Below are 24,433 nucleotides of genomic sequence, written 5' to 3'. Positions count from 1 at the left end.
GGAAGAGGCCCAGTGATTTCAGCAGTGTCTGAAAAAAATCCACTTGGCTCAAAGGTCAGAGTGTAATATCTTAGAAGAGCTATTTTCATCTATCAGAAAGAGAGTTTAATCTGTACATCAAACAAAAAACGGCCCCAGGTTTTCCCTGCCCTCTGCTGGACACGTTTTAGCTCAGCAGGGAAAAAAACTGTCATTTTTGTAACCTTTGCTATCAGTTCCACTTAGGGAGAATGTAGTAAACAACAAAGGGAAGGTGTTTGTTTGCCAGCCTAGACATCAGACCGTGGCTGAGCCTCTGGCAGCAGAAAAGCTGATGTTGTGCTAAGAGACATCCACTCAAAAGCCTTTTGCTGTTCAGTTTGACAAATCAGGAGGGCTGATTACCATGCTCAATAAGAATGGATCAAATCTGCATATTGTGACATAGCAATTTTCTTCAACTTTAGCTGAGAATCTTCAAATTTGAGACAATACTGTTCACATACTATTACTAGAATCTATTCACAATGGGCAAAATGGTACCATAGCTGTATGATGAAACCAACCTCTTCAGAACCATCTAGACGGGAAGGACTGACAGTTATTTTGTACCTGGAGTGCAGGATGAGTCAACAAAATCACTGACTATAATAGGAGCACAGATACATAAACATCAGAAGAGGTCCCTCTGGACAATTCGAGTATCTAATTAACAAAGCCCGGCTTTCAGAATGTAAATGTTTATGAGGGCAAATGTTTGACAAAAGGAAGCTAATAATGACATCAAACAAAGCACAGCTGTGCTTTGTTATGAAGGCAATAAATGCATTTTCTGTGGTGAAAAATACACAGGAACTCAATTATCTATCCATTCATTTTCTTCTGCTTATCCAGATCCGGGTTATGGATGGGCTGGAGCCTATCCCAGATGTTCTAGGGACACAGACGTGGTACACACTGGACACGTTGCCAATCTACTGCAGCTTACTGATACAACTTATGCAAACTCAGCATTTCATTAGGACGAGCATAGAACTTAAAAATATTTTAAAAATTATGACATATAAAAATATGTAGAGGTTACAATTTCTTTTTACCTTTCACTTCAATTTTCCTTTACTCTGTGGAACCTGCAGAAGTAAAGAAAATAGAAGTAAAAAATCTTACAAATTAGATGCTTTCATAGACAGTACATTGCCTCTTTTTCAGTGGTTCTTGGGGTCAATGTGTCAGTTGATTTACTCAAGTGTGCAGATTAGTGTGGTAGTGTTTAACAAAGGTAGCCTCCAGGTGACAAATCAGTGGTTTAATCACCCTAGATGTCATTTTTACACTGGCCACTAAAGTAGATTTATCACAAGTCAGTGATGTAATGGCACCAAGTCAGGTATGGGCTTATTACTCATAACTGCTCGACAAACACTGAGAGAGTCAAGCAGGGGTGATTGTGCTCTCTTACGTACTGGATAAAAGCGACCAACAGAGCTCAGAGCTTCTCTAATCACAAATATAGGTAAAACAACTGGAGAATCAAAAACCCAATCTCAAAAATTAGTCTTTGTATAGCTAAGTTTAGTCTAGCTATCATCAAAATATCTATTTGACAGCTAACCTGGGCTTTCTGAGCTGCATAACACAACTCTAACAGTTATCGTGAACACAGCTAATAGTTGAAATCACTTAGCTCTTTGGAGTCCATGTAAGATTTATTTATTAAAAAATAAATACATCAATAAAATAATCTATAACTATCTTATAACAATTAGTCTTATAATTAGGGCAAAGCACCTGAACCTTTTTGTGCAGCCTTGTGAACCATCTGATTGAACAAAATCTTTTCAAGAGGGATACTTACATTTTACACAAGCTGGCAAAAAGTCAGTTAGCTCAGTGTTTCCCAACCACTGTGCCGCGGCACATAGGTGTGCTGTGAGAAATGATCAGGTGTGCCGTGAAAGACTATCGGGTTTCACCTGGCAAAACAATTACATTCTCTTCCACTAGAGGGCAGTGCAATTTCTTGCTCCAATTAAATGGGTTGCCAACTGCCGGTAAAACAGAAGAAGGCGAAAAAGAAATTACATAGTCATGGTGGGAGTGAAACAATGCAGCGCATAATAGCAATATGAAAAGAAAAAGTACTCAATCTGACCTGGGTCCTGGAGAAAATTCCTACCCGGATGAATTTCCTAGCATGAGTAGTAAAAGGTATATTGGGGACAAATCAAGCCAATTCCGCTATGCCTGGTGCACGGGGAAATATTATCAGTAGCCTATGCTTTTTGTGACATTTCTGTTTGTGCCGTGTGATTTTTCTAATGTGAAATAGTTTTGAAGACAAAAAGGAGACAAAAGTTTTCTACTGCTTCACTTTAATGGATTTTGTCATGATGTTTTTCTGTATACAAAAGTTGAGATGTCTTAATCTATAAAATCAACTCAAATGTCGAGTCCAAATACTTGACAGGGCACGAGGAGACAAGCAACAATAAAAGAAATAAAAAGTAAAAATGTCCGTTGTTTGTTCTGATTCTTGTGTAGCACATCGGTAATCGAAACTTCCATTAAGTTAGAAGACAAGAATGCCTGCCAGGTGCTTGATGCATTATATTGCTCGTAAAAGCATCTCACTTACTTCCTACCTTTGTCTCTTAATCATCTAAACACCTCCCAGCACACACACACATGCACATACATACACACACACTAAGAGACAGACTGGAGCAGTGGACTGTTTTTCTAATTGGTGTGAATTGATGAGACTGCCGCTGGTGTTGCCACAGATACAAAGCATTAATGTTACCCCCTGCTGGATACCACAAGACTACACAGCACCTCCTGTAACACAGAACAAGTTGCCATGGGAACTGTTGACATAAATGAATGGGATGTGATGTGGTGTAAGTGTGTGTAATAGCGAGTCCGGAGGAAAATCAATAAATGGACATGCTTTCAATCTCTTTATGTCTTTTGTCCACCATCCATCAGCACCCTCCACCCACTGCTCACTACATCACTCTGGCTCTCTCTCTTGTTCGCACACATATTTTTTTTGTCTCTTCTTATCAATCACGGCAAAATTGGAGGTACAGTGTAATGTCTCAGAAGTTTTATTGGAACCTAAAAAACAAAACAAAACTGAAGACCAGAATCAGTGGACCATTATGACGACATACAAATTTATAATTACAATGAAAAGTTTGTCACATATTAACTTACAAAAACATTCGAAGAAAAACAGAAGACATAATAATAATAATGAAAAAAGGAAGACAAAGACCTGTAATGATATACACTGGTTTCAATCTAATCATTTCTACAGTGGATATCGTACTACTAAAATACTGACAGTAAAGTTACAGGACTAGGGCTTGCCCATTGATCACAAATTTCAAATTGATGTTATTTACAAGTTAATCCAGTTTTATATTATGTTGAATTAAGTATCATATTTTTTTCTTTTAGTCCTGATCCTATGAAAAACAGTTTTTTTTTTGTGTGTAGCACTCCCTTTCTAACCAATTTAATAGACACTTTAAAAAAAAATCTGTAAAAATACAGCACAATGTACTATTTTAAAGTACGAAAATTTATTAGGAATTTAGTCATTCTTTGTTTTACCATTTGTAGTTTACATAAACAAACAAAGAAACAAAGAAAAAACAGACAATGTACTGGCAGAAAATTAACAGCACATTCTTTGTTTTGTTTGTTTGTTTGTTCTTTATTTACATTTTTTACAGTGTAGAGACCGCCATCAACTGTTCTCCAGATCAGAAATACCAGTTTTTCCCTACTAACCAGTTGTTGGCAGGGAGGATTACCAACAGGTCTCAACAGCTGTATAATTGGCACAGAATCAAACATTAGCACTACTGTTTGGCAGTAACAGTAAAAAAAAGTTTTACAGAAATTTTAAAAACTCAAATAATTAATATTTGTTTCATGATTTTAATCAGTAGATTTAATTCTAGAATGATAAGTGTAATTTCACTACAGATTTCTTTATTAAAAACAAAATGCTAAATAAAGAAAAAGACCAGCAGGCTGATACAAAGTCAACAAATCACAGCCAAATCATTACAACAGATACTTCTTTCCCATTTTCTGACGAAATATTTAAACTATGCATCATACAGTATTCCTGTTATTCCCAAGAAACATCATTTTGTGGTGTGAATGCACCTGAGCGGTACAGTCCACTGACGGAGACACAAAGACAAATGAGAACGCATGCTGCAGTTTGAGTGCTTGTAATTCTGTAAGTTCATTTGCCTCGGGCTGAACTGCAGCGCAATGAATATAAATGTCTGACACAAGATTGAAACAAAGCAAAACAGAAGGCAAGACTGTCAAAGGAAAATCTGGGCCCACACACACACTCACACACACTCAAATTCCAACTCACAGACAAAGTACCTGATCTAGTTTGCTAGATGTTACATTAAGATCACTTTGCTTCTATAATACTGGTTTTCAAAATAAAATAATATTAAGTAACATAACTTTACTTAAAGAGCTAATCTTTGGTGTACAGTGTTCAGAATTTGGGCTGCTGACAAATAAATGCGAGCTGAGCTGATATATCTGTATCCTACAGTCACAAAAAACAACCTGGGATATATTTTTGTAATCAGTAGAAAAGTTCTCATCTTTGTACATTTACATTACATAAATTCTCAGAAGAAATGCAGTTCATGTAAATGCAGTGCTTTTATTTAGCTGCATGTACAGCACATATAGCTGTGTTGTTGTAATGTCACAAAAACATGTTTGTCTCCAACCCTGTAACTGTGGTCCTTTATAAGAATCTTCAACCTTAATTTATGTGACATAAGGAAGAAAGATGACTGTAAAAAGTTAAATTTTTCTTGTTAGCCAATTGAAAGTGGTTTCAGGTCAAAGATCCACACTAACCCAAACGCTGTGTATGTATTAGTGTGTTTCAGTGAGAACAACTCTACTTCATTTTAATGTTGTTCCCTTATAATGTAAACTATGTTGGATAAATCCAGCATTATCAGCCTTTTCAGGGATATCACGCTGAGGTCGAAGGTTACCACACCCGGCAGGATTGTGCTCCTCTGTTCATAATCGACGACTCGGAACACTTGAATGCTTTCCGAAATTCCTCGTAGTTACTCATCGCTCCAATAACTCTGCAGGACATGAGTGACGATAAAGGTCAGGTTGGAGGGGTTCTTGCTATGTGTGTCCATGTGTGTGTCTGTGTGCGGGCTTCACCTGTATTTTGGTGGACTGTGAGCTCCACTTTGGATCTGCTCCCTGGCCGCTTCTGGTCTGTATGTGTTACATCTCACCTGCGCATTACAAACACACCGATTAAATGCTTTGCTAGATACTCAAAATTACGTATGCGTATTCAGAAGTTTCTGACTTAACATGTGCCACTGCATGCAATATTACAATAAAAATCCGAAAGGAAAACTTCTGTCTAGCATTCCATTTGAGGCCATTCCATTTCATTATTTCCACAGACAGGAATGCATTTGAATGCAAAATCACACATGCATGCTTCTATAAATGCAATAATTCTGAGTAGCCAGACATGTTCCACACATGGAAACAGTAAAACACGATGACATCCTGTTTGGCTAGACAGCATGAAAGGGGAACAAATAACTCTAACAGCTCAACAAGAGCAGTACCCAAGATGTGGAACACAGCATGAAAGCCCTGTGATAGATTTTCAAACCTTTCTCATCTCTATGGTTTTGATAGCATTAGAAATAGATATGTTCAACTATATTTTACATTTGTTTCAGTAAATGACAGCGTGAGAGGAGCAACATTGCCTCCTACTGACACTTTTAGGAATTACAAGAACCGACTCTTTAAATTTGCATAAAACTGTAGTTAAGAAATGAAGGACATGGGTCCATAAAGTGGACCCATGTCCACAAGGGGGCCATGGGAAATACAATTGGATTCTCCAGCATGGATAGAACCAGATATAGAAGGTTACTGAGTACATTTACTCAAGTACTTCACTGAAGTACAATTTTAATGTATATACTATTTTTATGTAATCCACTTTAATGGTTTATATGGTTTGGTTTATATTCAACCATTATGTTAAAGTGCCCAAACATTACATTTCCCATAGGAAAATGCCCAAATATTACCTGTCTATCATCACTTTACTATGCAGACCTGCAAATCAACTGAAGGTCTTCAGATCTAACACACACTGGCAGAAAAACTGCATTTAGAGCGTAGTGAAAAACAGTGTGCAAAAGTGTCTTTACATGTGCATAGCTCAAGAAGAACAGTTGGTTGTTGTTCAGTGCAACTCCAGGCAGCAGAGGCTCCTCCACACCACCTCTTCTCTCATCCACCCACCGCCTGTACGCCTACACAAGAACAGTGAAATAAACATTCTCTCATCTGGATTGCTTTACATGACGTCGTTAATTCTTCTTCATCATTTTTGCTAAGGGAACAAATTCCTTTAGGATTAGGAATTTTTTTTTTTAAAAACAATAGCTCACAATGTCCGAAGTAGACAGCTCCTGTAGAAAACCATTTCTTAAATCATAGATCATACCCTGAATGCTTCTCTTATTCCTCCATTGTCTGCTATGTTTTCTGCCAGGGTCCTCTTACCCCGCACCTGCAGGGCAAAACATTTACAAAAGAGTAACAAAGGCAGTAATGCATCAGAAACATCTGAACTGAACAACAGTCTGCAGTTATTTCTTGACTTTGATAATTATCCAGTTATACACAGGCATTTTTTAGACAGTTTCTTAGAAAAGTGGTTTAAACTACATCTGCAGTTTTTTCTTCTTTTTTTAAATAAATTTTTGCACATTCAGACTGCTTCCTTACATTTAGGCCCGCCTCCTTCCAGTGATAACCATTATACTGGTTAATCATACACTGGGTCTTCTCATTGAAGGCCTCTATGGACGAGTTGCTCCACCACTGTTCAAGATTGCCATTTTTGTCATACTTGCGACCTGTTCAGACCACATAATTCATTATTATTCAATCGCAAATGTTATATTTTGAAATCATTATTAGCAAACATTATTTACCGTTATTGTCAAAGCCGTGCGTTAGCTCATGTCCAACTATTACCCCGATGGCACCGTAACTTAAAGATCTGTAAATTGAAGGAAAACAACACAGATTTTAGTGTGGCACAAGTCAACGTCTTGTGGAATTTCAAGAGAGGATTAGATTCTATCAGTGGTGCTCGATCAGGGGAAGTATGCAAGCAGTGCCTGTTCAATGAAGTCTAAACACAGACATCTCAAACAGAATTCTGTCATAATTATTCTGGTTTCACTGTATCCATTCTTTAAATGATTGACATCTTGAGGCTGCAGCCTCTGTCTTTGGAAGCACATTTGACTCTGCTTGACTATGATTCCATTGGAATGTGCATTGTGGATAAACCTCTGGTTTTTGATGGGAGACTGAGGGAGACTAGCAATGCTAAACAAGTTGCTGCTGGCTCTGCGTTCAAGGCTCTGAACACAGTTAACAGTTGCAGACTTCACCAATACTTTCAGATTAGCATGCACGAGAGCTGTCTATACTGAGTGTATCATCTTTAGACAGCTGTTTTGTTTAATACGCTACCTTATTTCTTCATTAATAATTTGAATCTTCCTGTAGATCTTGACAGTGCACAGGCCTTTTAATTTAGCTATAATGGTCCTTTAGAACAATTACAAGTATATAATTGAGTACCAAGTAGAATATATTTAAATATTTAAACCAACCTCAAACATAAACAGCAGTAATATTGCTTTTTACCAATCAAATTTACATAACAATACTACAGCTTTATGTACAGTGTGGCATATAAAGTGTGTTATTACTTCTACTAAATGTTCTTAAATGTTCCTCCGGCACAGATCATTGTCACCTAAGAGCAAATATTTTTTTTATGATAACTATAAAAGTAATAACATTTAATAATTCTTCAGCCAGCAAGAAGTGCACAAAGGGGAAGATGACCACACAGAGTGCTGCAAGATGCATAACATGCAACACTAAATCATGAAACGGTTGTTTCATAGTCTGAAACAACAATTTGTCTTGTTAAACAGTGGAAGATAATTTCTTTTTGTTTGTCATTGTCTCTGCTTGAGCTTTTGTAAAAGTCGTCACACACCACTGGATCCTATCATACATAAACTGTGTGCAGTTATTTTTCTATTAGCGGCCAAGCTAAAGAGTATTAAAACTGACAGCTAGCAGGCAGTTAATGAGCTACTTTCTTCATTCAGTAACTTTTAGTTTAATGATGTAAAGTATCACTCAGAGAACAAAACACCAGGAAGAGGAAAGAACACAATAAAAAGAAAGCAATAGAAGCTTTGGAAGCCAGCACCATTCCAGCTGGGCAGATTGTTACATAGCTTGTCATCCAGTCTCAGATATGGTAAAAAAAAAAAAAAAAAAAGAAGAAGAAGCATGGACAAATGTTACTGTGCTGTGGGAAATTGCTTTACAAAATAAAATCAAGCTGTCAAGCCAATGTTTAATATAGGACAGTTTATAGATCTGTTGAGAACAATAATGCTGCCCAGGCTGTGGTTCTCTAATAGGAGGTTTTTCTTTTAAAATAAAGTCAGCTCTTGGGTGGGATGACTCACCTTGGATACTCTTTTCCCCAGAAAAAGGGTTTTTGAAGCTCTCCAGCAGGAAATCCTAAACAAGAAGACCAAAAATAATTTTTCTTTTTGTGTATCTTTAGTTCTTTCCAAACAGGATATTTTACTGCATAAGGTCAAGGCTTTTCAATCTTATGTTTGCTAACAAAAATGGAAATCCCAGAATTGGTGCTTTGATCTGTCTGGTAAGGACTTAACTGAGTGATTAAAAAAACAAAATGTAATGAATGTATATCTTACTGATTTGATTTGTGGATGAACTATAGAAGGCGTTCACGGTTGTTGGGTTTGTAAACCACCTGAAACACAAACACACATTAGGCATTAATAAGGACATAAAACCATAGCCTGATTATAAACGATCGCTGGAGCTTCAAGAAAGGCAAGAAAGGAAGTGCCTCCTTCTTTCCAGTGGCCAACAGGGGGCGACTCCTGTTGCTGTATCCCTAATTTCAAGTCTCATTTAATACATCACCATGTCTATTTTATATATTATAATGCCCATTAGAGTCAAAAAGCAGTAAAGCTGCATATACTTTAGGACGGACCTAATGTCAACATGTATCTCCTTATCAAACGGATGATGTCACAGTGCCTAATTAAGTATTCACACTTGCCACTCACTCTGTGCGTGGGACGCTCTTTCGTAGCCAGGAGAGATCGGATTGAGCGATGAACTTCAGTGTCTGCATCACGTTGCCGTAGTAGTCATTCTCTTTTAACTCTAGCTGAAGCAGACACAAACACATTACACATTACTTCTAAATAGCAACATTCCTCCATTTTCAGAATGAAAAGGGAAAAAAACATTGCAGGAACATGATGCTGGTGCTGTGCTAATTTAAACAGACCTGCTTCAAATCTTCATTGAGGTAGGTGTCATTCAAAATAAATTCTGGGTAGCCAACCTTAGCCAGGACTGCATGTGCCTATAGAGAGAGATAAGAGAATTTAAATAAAATCTAAATTAAACATAAAAAGGTGTGTCAGACTCTCAGTCAAACTTAATTGGCAGTGAGTGCAAATATAAGTTTGAATGAGTAAGTTTAAATGATATTAAAGTAATAAAAAGAGAGCACTGTGAGAGTCATAGGCTAAAGTGTCTTCACAGAAACATTGCCGGGCCCCTACAGCAAAATCCTTTTTAATTATGAAGGTCTATATGCTTGCCATAAAGTGGACCCAATTTCTTTAAATGGTTTCAGTATTGTAGCTTGAGCAAAGCTGGTGAATGATAAATAGCTCGGTTCAAGCTGAGAGGCATCAAAAACATTTTAACAGTGAGTGGAGCTGAAAACAATTGTGTTAGCAATAAGATCCTGGACACATTTGAGTCTGACTTTATGAAAACCTAAGATAATGTATTTTCTCTCAATCATTGCAGTTCCAGTGAGAACACATGAAAATTGCAATCAATGAGAATGTGACAATCCCTGTCAGCCAAAAGCTCACGCTGCTCTAAACACTCTTTTTTCACTCAGTTTGATGTCAGCAAGAGAAGATATCCTTTTATGGTCACAGCATAAAAGGCCCCGAACCACAGTTTGGTTGGGGGCAGTCAAGTAGAAGAAAGTTAAAAGTTAATAAAAGGAGACGTGGCTTCTAAGAGGGAAGAGATAAAAGGATGGATTAAAGCATCACTAACAAAGGCTTTTGAGCAGGAAGCAACCCCCCGGAAAGCACTGGTCACTAGGGGAAATTTGTATTCCTTGACTGACTGGTGAGTGGTTTGAGTCGCAAGGTGAAATCAGTCACAAAGAGTGTGCAGCACCAAAAACATCCTTGTAACTGCTTTGGGCACTAACAAATCAATGCTGTTGCCTGTAGGGAAGATGCTGACTTGTCCACAAAGACTTACCAACTGCTCGTTAAGTGGTAAAAATAAAAAATATTGAACATCATATATCTCTTTGTGACAAGTTTCACCTAGTGACTATCAACCACCTCCTTCAACCACTTGCCAACTGCTCAGGCAATAGTCATTTTTCTATGGTATTGCCAGGGGATTGTCCACGGGTCTCTGGCCCGTATGACTTATGCCTAAGAACCTCACCAAGGCTGACTATAAGATAAATAAGGATTATGGTGGATCACGTAAGAGACACTGTTGTTGGGTTGTTGAGTAAAGGACTTCTTCTTTTTTGCGTATAAATATTCTTTAGTGGTGCCAGTAAATACTAACAGATTTCCCGAACCGATAGAACAATAGTATCTGTTCTAGCTTGGCAGCTGTTTCCAGCTGCTGCAACTACAGTAAGGTCAGACTTTGTTTTAACGGTTAGATGTGACTAACACAGCTGTTCAGAGAGGGTGTTGTTTTCACTATTTAATGCACTGCTGTATTTCATTCAATTTGTTGGGCCAGTTTTGGATTAAACAGTTTGAAATTCACATCACCAATCCAAATATTTTTTAATATTACAGTTTATTTATTTTTTTATTTTTTATTTATTTATTTTTTGGCCTGTCCCGTTTGGCTCTTTTGCCATCAGAATTGTTGTCTAAAGGCAAAGAAAGATGCCCAACGGATTTACTTTACCAAACTGACCATCCCAGCCTTGCCGTAATGGTCCATTTGATTCACCTTTTATTGTTTATTTTATTTTCACTTACTGAATACGGGACAGACTTGACTGGGGGAAAGAAGGGGAGAAAGAAAGAGGGAAAGAGAAACAGCTGAGAAGAGGGACGGGGGAGAAGGGCAAAAGACAAAAACCAACAGAACGGGCAGAGAAAAAAAAATGCATATATCAATCACCTGGATCACCTGCTGAGAAAGAAAAAAGAAAGCAAGCAGAAGAGAACAAGAGTAACAACATCACAATGATATATGGGAATATGACAGTAAATACTAAATGTTAAACATTATTGTGCAGCACATAAGATCAACAGAACACAGTGTGCTTTGAGGTAGGAGCCAAAAAGGGTGTAGTTTGTGGGTGTGATCACCCGTGTGTACACCTGTGAGCATGGACGCGCTTGTTTTTTGTTTTTTAAAAGGTTCCTTCATGTAATAATCTGCTAGAGGGTGTGGGGGGGGCACAGCCCCGTCCTCCAGGGCGTGAAGCAGGTGTGGAGGAGATCAAAACTCCAGACATCCAGAGGCCCCCAGAACACAAGAGACCAAGGAAGACCATCAGAGGGGCAGCTGCGCCACTGTCCCAGAAAGAGCTGAGGAGAGTCCCAGATGAGGGCTCACTCAGCAGCCGCGGAGCAGAAGCCAGGGGGAGTTGCAGTGACGCGCCCGTGAGCTCCGCCGGCAGCCAGCTGCGCCTGAGTGACCGAGCCCCAGGCCGAGAGGCCGGGGGCACCCCACCTCCGAAGTGGCCCGAGCGAGCCCCAGGCTCCAGGCCCCGATAAGCGGCCGCCAAGGAGTGAGCTGGTGTGTACCTGGACGCCCATCCCCGGACACAAAGAACCACCAACGCACCGATGTCTGAGGGGGTCCGCCACTGGCAGGGGAAGTGGTGGTAGGGGGAGATAGGCCTCCAAACCTTGGAGGGCCTGAGATGTCCCCAGAGAGGTGGCGCCTGACACCCAACCTGACATATAGACACAGACATACAGGCACACACAGATACAAACATCCATTCCCACCCTCATGCTCTCATATGCACTTACTCCACACTCAACCAACGTGGAGACAGACATAAAGAGACGTTGTACACACGATCACACTCCCCAAGCGTACTCTACAAACCGGGTCTAGGTGCCCCCGCCCCTGGAGGGGGGAACTGCACCCAGACCCAGGTGGTGTTTACAGTTTAGATTAGAAAAGATGGAATAAACTGTGCCTTTTCCACAGCTCGCTTCTTGGTTAAATCATCCATCCAGTCATTCTCCTTCTCCAGCATGTCGATGAATGCCCAGCGGATGCCGTCGATCAGCTCCTCCATCTAAGAAACAAATCAAGTATGAAACAGAAGTTTAAATGTTCAGATTTTCAGACGCAAACCTAGAACGTTCTCACTTATAGCAAAGTGAGGCTGTTTATAAAAAATGCAAAAAGGCCCAGCATCATTGCCATCTAAACACAGACACACACACCTACAGTGATGCAGACATCACAGCTCAGCACTCATCTGTTACACAGCTACAGAAAACTCAAACAGCTGAGCCAGGATTTAGGATATGATGGGAACACACACACCAGGTGTTTCTTGTCCTCCTGGAAGTGTGTGTTGACAAAAAGCCGGCCGGTGGCATAAACAAGTGAGTTCTCCACGTAGTTAACACACTTATCCCAGCGCGGGGTCAGAGAGGTGGTTCCTGTGGTTACCTAATGGGGGCGAGAGAGACGGAAATTCAAGGTGACATCGCTCCAAAAAAACAACTTCCACTGACAAGTTTCCATTAACGAGAGTGTTTAAGACCTCACGCTGAGTCACTTTAGTCGGGGAGGGGGGATGATTTGTTTAAAACATTTGAAGCTACCAACTGGTAAAATTAGAAAATCTTTCCCCAACTCACTAAGTACTGTGACAAGAATTTTGCGACCTAAAAACAGAGATTGAGAAAAGCTGAGAAACCTTCAAGTGTAGTTATTTAGGTTTAGGTGTAAAACATTTAAAAAGGGAAAAAAAGTGTACGTTAAGAGAATTATGAGCAGCTGCCGCTGCTAATGAAATGCACCCAATTAACTAATCATCAGCAAGTTTGAGCACCTTTATAAAAGCAGAGATTTTTGGCAGTTTTGTATGTCTGGAAGATTTTAGTGTGTTAGCACAATGGTGTTAGCCAAGGAGCAAGTACATCAGAAATGATCTCAGAGAAGCAACTGTTGGTGCCAGCCAATCTGGGAAGGGTTATAAGGTTATTTTCAAACAATTTAAAGTCTATCATTCTGCAGTGAGAAAGATTATTCACAAGTGGAAGACATTCAAGATAGCAGCCAGACTTCCAAGGAGTGAATGTCCTAATAAATTCACCCCGAGGTCAGACTTTTGCTCTGAGAAACTGTGAAAAACCCAAGAGCTACATCTGAGATTTAACAGGCCTCGGTTAGCACGCTAAATGTTAACATTCAAAATATTGCATTTCTTAAGCTTTTCTAAAATACAGTTGTTTTCAAAACATTCAAAAGTGATCATATATGGACATAGATTTGTGTACCGACCCGAGCGTAGTCAAGGTATCTGTAGAGGAAACGACGGCTCAGAGCGGTTATCCGGGAAAAGACTGTCCTCCACTGGACGTAGTTCGCTACCGTCCTGGAGAGCGAGAGACACGGGGACATTAATTCAATTCCTACATGTAATCTCATTATACACTGTAAAATACTTGTACTGAGCGACAGGTGCCCTCGAGCCCCAGTGTGGGCTCATGTCTGTGCCTGTGTGTTTACATTATATCTGTCCCTTATGAGGACTGGGTTGAGTTTATAGGGGAGTTGAATGTTTATCTCAGGTGCCAATTCTTCAATTTTTTGACACTACGAGAGTAGCTTTGCCTGATATACACTACATAATAATCCTTATTTTTCTTTTACAGAGCCTACTGCGCCCCTCACTGTTTTAGCTGCTCTTTCTTTAAAGCCATCCTGCCATTAAGCCAAGCATCTGAACTCTGAGGCTATGTAGCTTTTGCACCCTTTTATTGCCTATTGCTTGCAGATTTTGCATCTGCATTGCTGATGCACGTAAACTGCCCGAGGCAGTTTTCTACACTATTTAGCTCGCATTGGGACCAAACAATTGTATTTATTAATAGGGTGTGTATGAAGAGTGTCTTTAAGCTATTGTGTCAACAAGGCACCACGATAGAAAGGGAGTCTGTACCGGGGATCGGTGGCCTCGATGAGCTTCATAAGTTCCTTGAAGTACTGTGGAACTCTGACGATGACAGGCTCAGAGGAGGAGATGGATCGATCCGGGTCACCTTTAGACTCCACCACAGTTTTTACGAAATTAAGCCAATCGAACTACAGCAATAGAGAGAGAGGGAGAAAGAGCACGAAAGGTCTTTAACACTATATAGAAATATGTAGTATATTCACCAAGCCAGCTACTTCAGTTTCTGTGCATCGCAACACCTGCACGCATTGTATTTTTTCAATTTCAGAGTTCAGCTTCAACTTTTGTGAACTACATTTTTGTGCACAGGTAAATACAAAATATCAGCAGTCCTCGTTTCTAATTCGGTTTGTATAGAGGTTAAACATATCATGAAGCTTGTAGTTACATTTCAGACAAATCCAATAAAAGCAGTTTCCTTGACTTGCTGATTGAGTTTCTGCTCTCAGTAGCTACAAATTCACCATCAGAGCGGTACTGATCTTTCTTCTGACCTTGGAAACAAAACAGTCCACAAAAAAACAGGAATGTTTGGTACTATTGAAGAAAGCCCTGCTTGGTAGGAAGACTTCTCAGGAAAAACTGGACAAGGACATCGTGTACAACTTGGTTTTGAACCGGTCTCAACTGATGCTAAGGTTGATTTCTCTCTGGCGGTTTTTCTGCATTGTTTTAAAGTACCTGAGGTATTGAGCGCTGCAGTCGAGAGAGCGTGTATTTGTGGTACATGCTCTCGCTGGTGCGGTTTTCATAGGGAATCAGGATCTGCAGACACAGAGAGCAATTGTCATCAGCATGACTGATCCTAAATTTGCCCAAAAAACGATTTCCTGTTATACTGTTGGCGAAGCTGATGAATCAGCCGCCATATTTCACAGAGAATAATGTAGAGTTTTAATTAGCTTTGGAGCTACAGAGACCTATTTAATAATTTTCATACATTAAGCGGGATTATATTTATCTGACATGACGTCCTTACATGAGCCACTTTGGTCTCAAAGGCGAGAGCCTTTTCCATCTGGGTCAGAGCGTCTTTCTCTGGGGCGCCCAGCATGATGGCCACATCCACCATCAAACTGAGCAGCGCCGCACGATACTGGAGAGAGAGACAGAGAGACTTCATTCTTTCATTGCTCTGAGCTATCAGGCATCATCAGACATCAATCAAGCGCCTGCATCTGCACTCACATACCCTTGTGCTACTGTATCAGTATTCAGTGAAACGTATTTTTTTATTATTACCTTTTTTGAGGGAGAGACACACAGCAGCAGAAAAATCTTCAGTGGTTTAAAGGGACATTTATGTTCACAAATAGCTTCATGGTGACTGAAAAAGGGAATCCAATCTGTGTTGCTCGCTGATGATGTTTATAAAGCATTAGAAAGTTTAAATATTTGTGTGTTAAAGTTAGCAGATCAGATAAACTATTAATAAGAATGTTTCGGCTCAAAAGAGGTTTTTTGCATTATATGCTAATATATATAAATGTAAATGTATCCATTTATCAGTGGTTCAGAAATATTTAAAGCCAGATCAGTACAAAAAAGAAACAATTAGAAACAATTAAAAAAAGAAAGTGATACAAGAGCGGTTTTATCCAAAAAGATTTTGTTATCCTTAAATTACATTTCTGCTATTTTAAGTTTTGCATGAATATCTTGAACTACTCTAAATTCAAAGGCTTGAACAGGTCTTCACTCATAAATGTTTAGATTTGAAGTTATAAGAAGGAATTCACAGTTATAGAGATTCTAAAAAGCCTTATTTGATATCTTCAATTCCATTTAAATTTATAGCTTCTAAAGGTGCTTTATGAGGTCTTTACAATCCCTTTTGAGTGAGAACTCTGTGACTGAGGTGAGGAAGAAATCTTTTTTTTAAAGGAAAACACAGAGGGGGACGTATTGAGTCTGAATAGAAACTCTTGTTCCGAAGAAAAGTCTTTTTTGCTACCACTCATCCAGGACGGAAAGTTTTGGTTAAAAGGTAAGATGGAAAAATGGCAAAGTGGAAACTCACCGCCTGGGCAGAGGAGGTGTTGGTGATGTAGTCTTCCCTGGAAGGCAGAGACAAGGATGCCTGATCGAGCTACATAAAGACAGAAAGTGCTGGTTAGCCTCTGCTGCTTTTTACACTGCTGTCTTTCAAAACAGTTCCAAGAGGTTTCAGATACATTATATTCTAGTGAAGCTAAGCTAGATACATAATAACTCACCTGGCTTTGAAACTTGGATCTGTTCGCATGACTGATTAGCTTTTAAATTCTGGTTGTATGTTCAAAAATATTGCTCTTATTCACTTTTCAATGTCATAATTTGGCACAGGGAGATTTCTTTTAATAAGAATAGCCTGTGCATGTACACATCATTCTTATAAAATAAAATAAAAATGATTGGCCCATTTGAACTGTTTTTGTGCCTTTTGATTGAGCACACGATTATTGATTATTACAAAAATGAAGTAAACAAAAATGAATAACAGCATTATTTTTTAATTTTCTTTGTTGAAAAGGTACTTATCCTGTCTGGTCTCACTTTCCCGTCTGGTCCCACAGTTTTTAACAATGAAAATTTCTAAACCTAAACTTTAAGTCCTTCTACAAAATTGGAACCAAATGCTGTATATAAAAGATGGATATAATACTGACCTTACAAACTGGTTTACAGAAATTGTTTTGGCCGTTGCCAACTTTGCAGGGTGGATCTAACTGAGAAATTGACACATAGTAGACACTTTCCAACCACAAGGACTAAACAGGACTATAACTTAAAAAATAAACATCTGTATAACTTTAGTACCAACTGTGATCATAGAGTATAATTGGGAAAAGATGAGTTTATGACAGATAAACAGAGTCATGTTGTCCTTAACTCATGGATTCTATAAAGAAGGCTTCTTTTTGCCTCGTTCGATTTCTTTTCTTTCTTTCTTTTTAGATGTCCATCTTTTATATACAGTGTATGGGATTGTGGATTTTGTACTTCAGTACAAGCAACTAAAAAAATGGGATTAATGTAATTTGATAGTGAGATGAAATGGACTTCTATTTCTCCAAGTTCTTGAATCCAACAATGCAAGTGCAATACTATAAAAATGTGCTTTACAGTGGAGTTATGTGATGGGCTATGAAGGAAAAATGTCTGACCTTGATAATGTAGTGAGAGGAGTTTTTGTCATCAGGGGAGACGTACAGGCGAATCAGGACGCTCTTACTGTGCTGATTCCTCATCGCTGCCAGCGTCTTCAGGAGGCTCCACTGACTCTCTGACCACTGATATTCCCCACCGCGCCCGTCACCCACAACAGGCCACCGAAACTCTGGCTGTTTAAGTGTTCTCAGCATTGGTCTGGCATCCAGCTCCTCCAATAGAGCTTTGTACACAGACACACAACAAATGGTATACACAACTTTATTGATTTTTTTTGTACTCTTTTTACAGCTCATGTGGCTATTTTTTTAGCTTTGTGCTGCACCCATGTTTCTTATTGCTTTTCCATTACCCCAGATCTGTCGTGTGGATCAATAAAAGCTCATCCTACCTTATTTGTTTTCAGAGTCACTGTGTCTTTGTGTAAATGATTGACTTTGTAAGGACATTTAATTGTAGGGTCTGAATTTTGAGGGTCTCATATAAACAAAATCCCCACAAATCCACAGAGCAAACGTCTGTGTTGTGACTTACTTTCATTCAAACAGGAGCGGTACAGGCTCTTAGCTTTGGTCACTGCTTCAAGTTCGTCAGGGTCAGAAGGAGCTTGCAGTAATTCTGATGGAGCAAATTGGAGTCATCATTCAAAGAAACCTCTAATGCCCAGTCATCATCTCTGCTAGAGGCTAACCGCTCAGGGATACATTACCCGTCACTAGGATAACACACTTAGCCATATAGTCAGGATGCATAATGGCTGATGTTTAATGTAGAATTGAAAAAAAAGAATGTATGGATTAAAATGATGGTAAACCACCATTTACCATTTAAAATGATGACATGCTTGCTGTATTGATCTCCTTTTTTTAAATTTGATGTGAGCTTTGCAGTGTTGTTGGAGCACTATGCTATTTCAGTAGCGTACTCTGAAAGTAAGAGTCCAGTGAATGGAAACACTTAACCTTGTTCATGACCTTTAATGAAATTCCTATTAAGGAAAAAGGTTGCATCATTGTCTACTTCTGCCAGATGTTTCTTCCTGTTAAAAGGCTGTTTTTCCCTCTCACTTTCACCAAGCGCTTGCTCACAGGGAGTCACCTGTTTTCAAGGCACAATATAAAGCACCTTGAGGCAAATGTTGTTGTTTGGTGCTATATAAATAAAATTGCACTGAATTGAATATCTAGCACTATTCCTTTTCTGTTTTGTAATTCCAATATTTTCATTTATTATTATACTGGATCTTATTGTTATCTTCTGTCTGAAATAAGCCATTATAGGTCCTGTCTTGCTAAGCTACCTCTCCCTAAAAGAGCACTTTTTGCTGACTGGCTAACTTCCTGAATGCCGAGCAGCTCTGTGTGTGCTCTGTCTGTACCAGACGACCATATAAAGAAAACTGCAGCAATATCCCAAAAGTAGAAAAAAATTGAAAACTATTCAGAGCAGTCTGCAGCCAAGAATTTAGCTTAAAGGAAATACATTTACATTCAGTACGTGCATTTTACATCTATACTTCATTATTCCAAACTTCTGAAACTTTGTAAGAAAACCAAAATGCTTATTAGGACATCGATGAGGAATTTATTCTCAAACCTTTAAGTTGGATGTCAACATGCTGCCTAAGCCAGGGGTAGATGCCGTAAGAGGACGAATCTTCAGGAATTGGGTTCTCCTTCAGCCACCCACCACAAGAGAAAGCATAAAAATCCTCGCAGGGGTTTACAGATTGATCCATTTTACTTAGAATAGACCCCGCTACAGAGATAAAAAAAAAAAAACCCACCTCCATCAATGACATTTAAGCATAAGGTACTTAGGTCACAATTAAGACAGTCCATATGTAACCCGCTAAACGTACAAGATGGACCGTTTAGCGCCTCTTCTCACCTGCTTCAATGCATTCTGGGGTCAGACAGAACTCCTCCTGACTGGATTTTTGAGACACTGAGGAAGAGGAAAAGAGTTGCTGGTGAAGTTTGAGAACTGAAGACATGCGCACAAACGTCGAACAAGTTCAGCTCTGCATCAGATTGGGGGAAGTTGAGACTTTCACAAGGCCGCACCTTGAGCAAAACCAGTTCTAGAGTCAAAAAATCAACTTTGACTCAAACAGTTATTGTTATTGTGTATTTGATGCATAAATGTCTCTTTGAAATTCTGCCTCATCTCACAAGATATCCTGAATGCAAGGATGAATTATTAGCAAATGTATAAGTTTGAAAATATTGTGCAAACTTGACTTTTCATGCTCTTTGTTGTAATGATATATATCATAAAAAATGCTCTAGAAAATGAACTCAACAGAAAGAAAATTACTATATTCTCAACCGTATAAACATACAGTCTACCCCTCCCTACGGGGGCTGTAAAACTTTGACTGCATGACTTCCACCTTGGAACACTGCACTACTATACTGAAGCATTATTACATATATTTCAGCCTCTGAATACTCCCCCACCAGTGATTATGCAATAATTACCCCAAAATGACAGTACTTATTGGAGAAGGATGTAGTCGAGGACATTTCTACTATCCACTCTTTAGGAAAAAGGGTCAAACCGAGATAAACAAGTAAAGCTGATACAGCTGCAGAGCGCTCAGACAGAGTAAATAGTCATGCTTGCCACACTCTTGAAAGATGCAATAAGTGTGACATTACTCGCTCGCTTTTGCGAAAGGCAATCAAAACACCACAAAACAAACAGAATAGGCACACCATTGTTTAAGCTACTTGCATTGTAACTGGAGGTTTACCCATTCACTTCCCTTCATAGAAGGTGAGCAAAAACCTGCCTTTCCAACCTCCTGGCAGAAACCGCTGTTATGTGATGTGGATCCGTGGACAGATTTAGAAACCAAATCCCCATTGTGAACGGATGAGTGGAGCGTTACGGTGCTGCGCCGCAATGTCTGACCTCTGAGGTCCACCAGCCTTGTTGCCTAGTTAGAGCTGCTTGTTGAGAGTTGTGGCCACTTTCAGAACAGCTTCAACCCTGCATGAACTGCTTGGCCTGGAACAAACTCAACAAGGCGCTCTCTCACCCAGAAGCCCATACACAGGGGTTTAAACACGCACACACACTCGCGACTGAGGCTCCAGTGTCACTGCTAAAACCAAACTTATGTCCATTACTGAGATACCAAACAAGCCACCAACACAAACATGCAGATACACAAGCACACATTTAAGACTCACACTCTTTAAACTCATTAAAAATATCTGGAAAAAAAAAATCAAAGCAGCATTCCTGTGTGTGGTCATTCACATGGATGGGGAAGGGGGGGGGTTCTATTAGTGTGGGTGTGTGGGACTGCATACATGGGCTCGTAATGTAATTACACTTCAATGAAACCACAAGAATTCTGCCTTCCCTCAACAACTAAAAAAAAAAAAAACAATACTTACTCTCGCACCCCTCCCTGCTACAGCATCCTCACAGCCATGCAACACTCACATTACTCAAATGTTCTCCTCAAAATCTTGAAGGCAGAGTTGCACATGAGTGATGCCAATCCAAACTATGAGCATAGCAGAAAGACTGGGAAAAAATGAGCATATAGCTAATCAGGCTCTCTTTAAAGTTCCTCTGGAGCCATGCTGCAATATTTCCTACAATGTAAAAACCACAACTTTCAAACAGCAGATAGACATATTTGTTCACTCCAGACAAAAGCAAGCTAGCTATTTGGTAAATGGGCTGATGTAGCGCACACATCATGCCTAAGTGCTTTTAACAGTCACACACTCACACTCCAGTAGGTGCATTGGGGGCATCTTGAGGTTAAATATCTTGCGGAAAGGTACTTTGAGGATCCGAGGATCAATCCATTTACTGTCTAATTAGTAGGCCACCCATTTTACCTCCTGAGCTACAGCTGCCCAGTATTTTTGCCCACTTCTAATATTTCTAAATATCAGAGTGAGCATGTTCTTATTCTCCAAACTGTTTCTTTTGAGCAAAAATTGAGAATTTGACCATTATAGAAATGCATATAATATAATACATATAAAAATCTATTTTTTTTTATTATGAGTAGTAACTAATCTTACTGTTGAGAAAGAAGGTCCACATGTTCTGTGCAGAGGGAACTGACTGCATTGTTTCAACAGAAATAAAAAATGAATAAATAATAATGAATTGGAGAACAAACAATTTGGCTACATTCACACTGCAGGCGAAAGCGCATCAAATCAGACTTTTTTGACCCTATACGACCCATATCTGATCATGGTATGACAGTGTGAACGGCACAAATCTGATATTTTCAAATCCGATCTGGGTCACTTTCATATGTGGTACTGAATCCTATACATATCTGATGTTTTAGAAAGCGACTGCTGTTTGAATGGTCATGTCATTAAATCCGTCTTTTACATCACTGACACAAGACAGACGGCAATTATCAGCACCGGAGAAGACATCGCGAACGCTTCCTGGCCATCCAGTGAAACTGTTGGGAAGACTACGTTGGAGAAACGTGAACATTTTATTTGTACTGTATAATCTGCAGATTCTGACAGAAATTTCCAACTATCCTTTTAGGCCATTTGTAAATAACAAAGTAACTTTATAACTTAAAGCAAAATTGGGAAACGTAAAATCCGAAACAAGTCTTTATATTAAGGCCATCAGTCAAACAATACTGTTTGCTCTGGGTCTAAACAGAGCGCGTTGTGTGTGACGTTGTGTGTGACGTCGTCTTTTGCGCATGTGGGCCACTTTGAGGGTTCACACTAGAGCGCGTTTGCTGTCACATTTTATTTGTAGTGTGAACAAGCAGACAAAAAAATCGGATTTGATCAAAAAATCGGAATTGAGTGGTTAACCTTGAGCATTTAAGAGGTTAAGACCTGCAGTGTGAACGTAGTCAGGAGGAAACATCTGGAAAAGTCCAGCTAAGAGTGCATACAGCGCTCTTACACAGTCCCCAGACATGGATTAAACCTACTCCTAGAATAAAAGAACAGTCAAAGAAGCTCTCCAGCTCTAGGATTGTGTTAATCCATGGGGATCCATCAAAATAACAGCCCTCATAGTCAACCCATGTTTACCCACGCTTTATTGTCTTTTTAATTATATTTTATATATTCCCATGCAAGCGACAGGTGTTAAATATATTTGTTTAAACTCATCTTACTCCTTTTTGCCCCCTTTATTGCAGTGTTATGTGGATATGTGTGAGATCTAATCTAAAGCATGCAAATTACTGGTTTAGCACACCTACCAGCACCTACCATCTTTTACAGCACCAGCTTAAATTGATGTAAATAAATAACTTGCAAACCGTTACACATGTCCCTGCTAAAAAATACTACACTCTGCAGGAAGAGCTGTGAAAAACACATTCTTTTCTGTTCCACTAGTGTCCCGATTTGTGTCCCACTGTGCATTACGGAGAGCACAAAGTTGTGCGTGTGCAAGTGGGCGTGTATGAAACCTTACATGAACCTAAAATAGTTCTACACAAGTTACCCGCGAGACCTCCACAAAGACCTTTGCTCCCACTCGCATGGTCATGTGTTATTTACAGTCTGCATGTACTATAATCTGAGGACACCATGCATACATTCTCATATGTTGGATTCCTAACTAATTATAATGTAGGATAAGGAAAATGTGTGCATATATAAATATATGTGTGTGTTTGGGGTGGACTTACCTAGTATGAGAGCAAGAAGCAGAGCGGCGCAGAGTAACACACACATGGCCAGAGCTATCTTGTAGAGACGACTGCTATCCCTCTCGGGTTTAACCCCCCCGCCGCCTAAATGCTCCAGCTCCATGGTTTACTATATCACACACACAAACACACACACACACACAGATAAAACACTACTCCTACAGTCTAAAAATCTTGAGAGGTGAAGTAGACATTAATCATCTAAATACTGGCAAAAAATAAATAAAAATCCCAAACTATAGAAAAATAGGCCCCAAAAGTCTAATATCTGGGCAAAAATTAAATGCCCAAAAGTCTTACAAACATCTCTGTAAAATTTCAGAGAATTTAAAATTTCCCTCAATTTAACAGCCCGAACTCGGATCAGTTTCCCAATCTGTCTTGCTCTCTCTGCTGCTCTCTGTCTATCTGCAGCTACTCAAACTTCACTCTGGCTCTTCAGACTGTTCCTCCCTCCATCCCTCCTCCTCTCCTCCAGCACTCCTCCCTGCCTTGCACCCACCTTCCCTTCTGTCCTTCCTCCTTCCCTGCAGAAAACTACAGACCAGTCTTCCCAGTGACATGAACTAAGGTCATATATTAAAACAAAAAAACAAAAACAAAAACAAAATCATTGGCCAGAACCAGGACCTTATCTGTGCATGTGTCTGCACTGGCAGCTGCACATCTTCTTCATGGCGCACATGTGAAACGTGTGTGCCTAACCTCATGTACAGAACAGCAGGGTGCTCTGCTTGAAACATTTATCAGATCAGACAGCCAGTGAACTAGAACCAAATTATCCTCACAGGACACCGATTATTGCAGATTAATCTGATGATGAAGGTGGTGTTGCTGCTGTCTGTAAAAATACATCACTGTTTTTGTCTACTTTCTCACTCTCTTTGAAGTGCAGATGACCGTGACAACGCAGACTCCTGATTGGCCTTCAACTTCACCCCCTTCACTGTGGTGAGAACTCTTTCTGCACGTGCTCATTAGGGTTTGGGGCGTCGGCCACAAAGCCCTTATATAGTTACGACTTCCTGTGTTGCTAAAAACACCCATTCATCAAACACAGACCACGATGCTATTGTTCACCCCTCTGACTAACAATCACTTGTGTCCTGTTTATATCTCATTGTCTCAATTCTCAACTGGGACCCTACTCATAGTGTTTTGATTGCCTCTGCTCC

The 24,433-nt window shown here is 39.6% G+C and overlaps 1 protein-coding gene across 2 annotated transcripts; it reads right to left on the bottom strand.

Annotated features, from left to right (window-relative positions):
- Positions 1-2,354: 2,354 nt before the first annotated feature.
- phex (phosphate regulating endopeptidase homolog, X-linked) lies at positions 2,355-23,683 on the bottom strand. 2 transcript variants are annotated; one of them, XM_085419136.1, is made up of 22 exons: positions 23,238-23,683; positions 19,463-19,519; positions 19,169-19,330; positions 18,107-18,190; positions 17,569-17,795; positions 16,443-16,511; positions 15,402-15,518; positions 15,104-15,187; positions 14,408-14,550; positions 13,747-13,840; positions 12,781-12,909; positions 12,425-12,526; positions 9,482-9,559; positions 9,255-9,358; positions 8,871-8,929; positions 8,613-8,667; positions 7,041-7,108; positions 6,832-6,962; positions 6,548-6,613; positions 6,249-6,353; positions 5,224-5,300; positions 2,355-5,138 (listed from the first exon to the last, which is right to left on the bottom strand). In XM_085419136.1, exons 1-22 carry the CDS (start codon positions 23,359-23,361, stop codon positions 5,036-5,038), a joined length of 2,238 nt encoding a protein of 745 aa, XP_085275262.1. In that variant the 5' UTR covers positions 23,362-23,683; the 3' UTR covers positions 2,355-5,035. The 2 variants fall into 2 exon arrangements, with proteins under 2 accessions (XP_085275262.1, XP_085275263.1); XM_085419137.1 differs by lacking the exon at positions 23,238-23,683 and adding an exon at positions 21,032-21,050.
- Positions 23,684-24,433: the final 750 nt, after the last annotated feature.

This window comes from Rhamphochromis longiceps, linkage group LG9 (genome assembly GCF_057381845.1).
Source record: "Rhamphochromis longiceps isolate RC_006_pf linkage group LG9, R_longiceps_female_GT1.1, whole genome shotgun sequence".
Classification (NCBI taxonomy): Eukaryota; Metazoa; Chordata; class Actinopteri; order Cichliformes; family Cichlidae; genus Rhamphochromis; species Rhamphochromis longiceps.
The sequence above is the reverse complement of the archived record's forward strand: the minus strand, read 5'-3'. Positions and strand labels throughout refer to the sequence as shown.

Excerpts from the sequence above, each read along its gene's own strand:
- phex (XM_085419136.1), bottom strand. The coding sequence starts at position 23,361 with ATGGAGCTGGAGCATTTAGGCGGCGGGGGGGTTAAACCCGAGAGGGAT. Across the intron at positions 13,841-14,407 it reads ATCGAGGCCACCGATCCCCG|GACGGTAGCGAACTACGTCC; the intron begins GTACAGACTCCC and ends CTCGCTCTCCAG. Across the intron at positions 9,359-9,481 it reads TCAATGAAGATTTGAAGCAG|CTAGAGTTAAAAGAGAATGA; the intron begins GTCTGTTTAAAT and ends TGTCTGCTTCAG.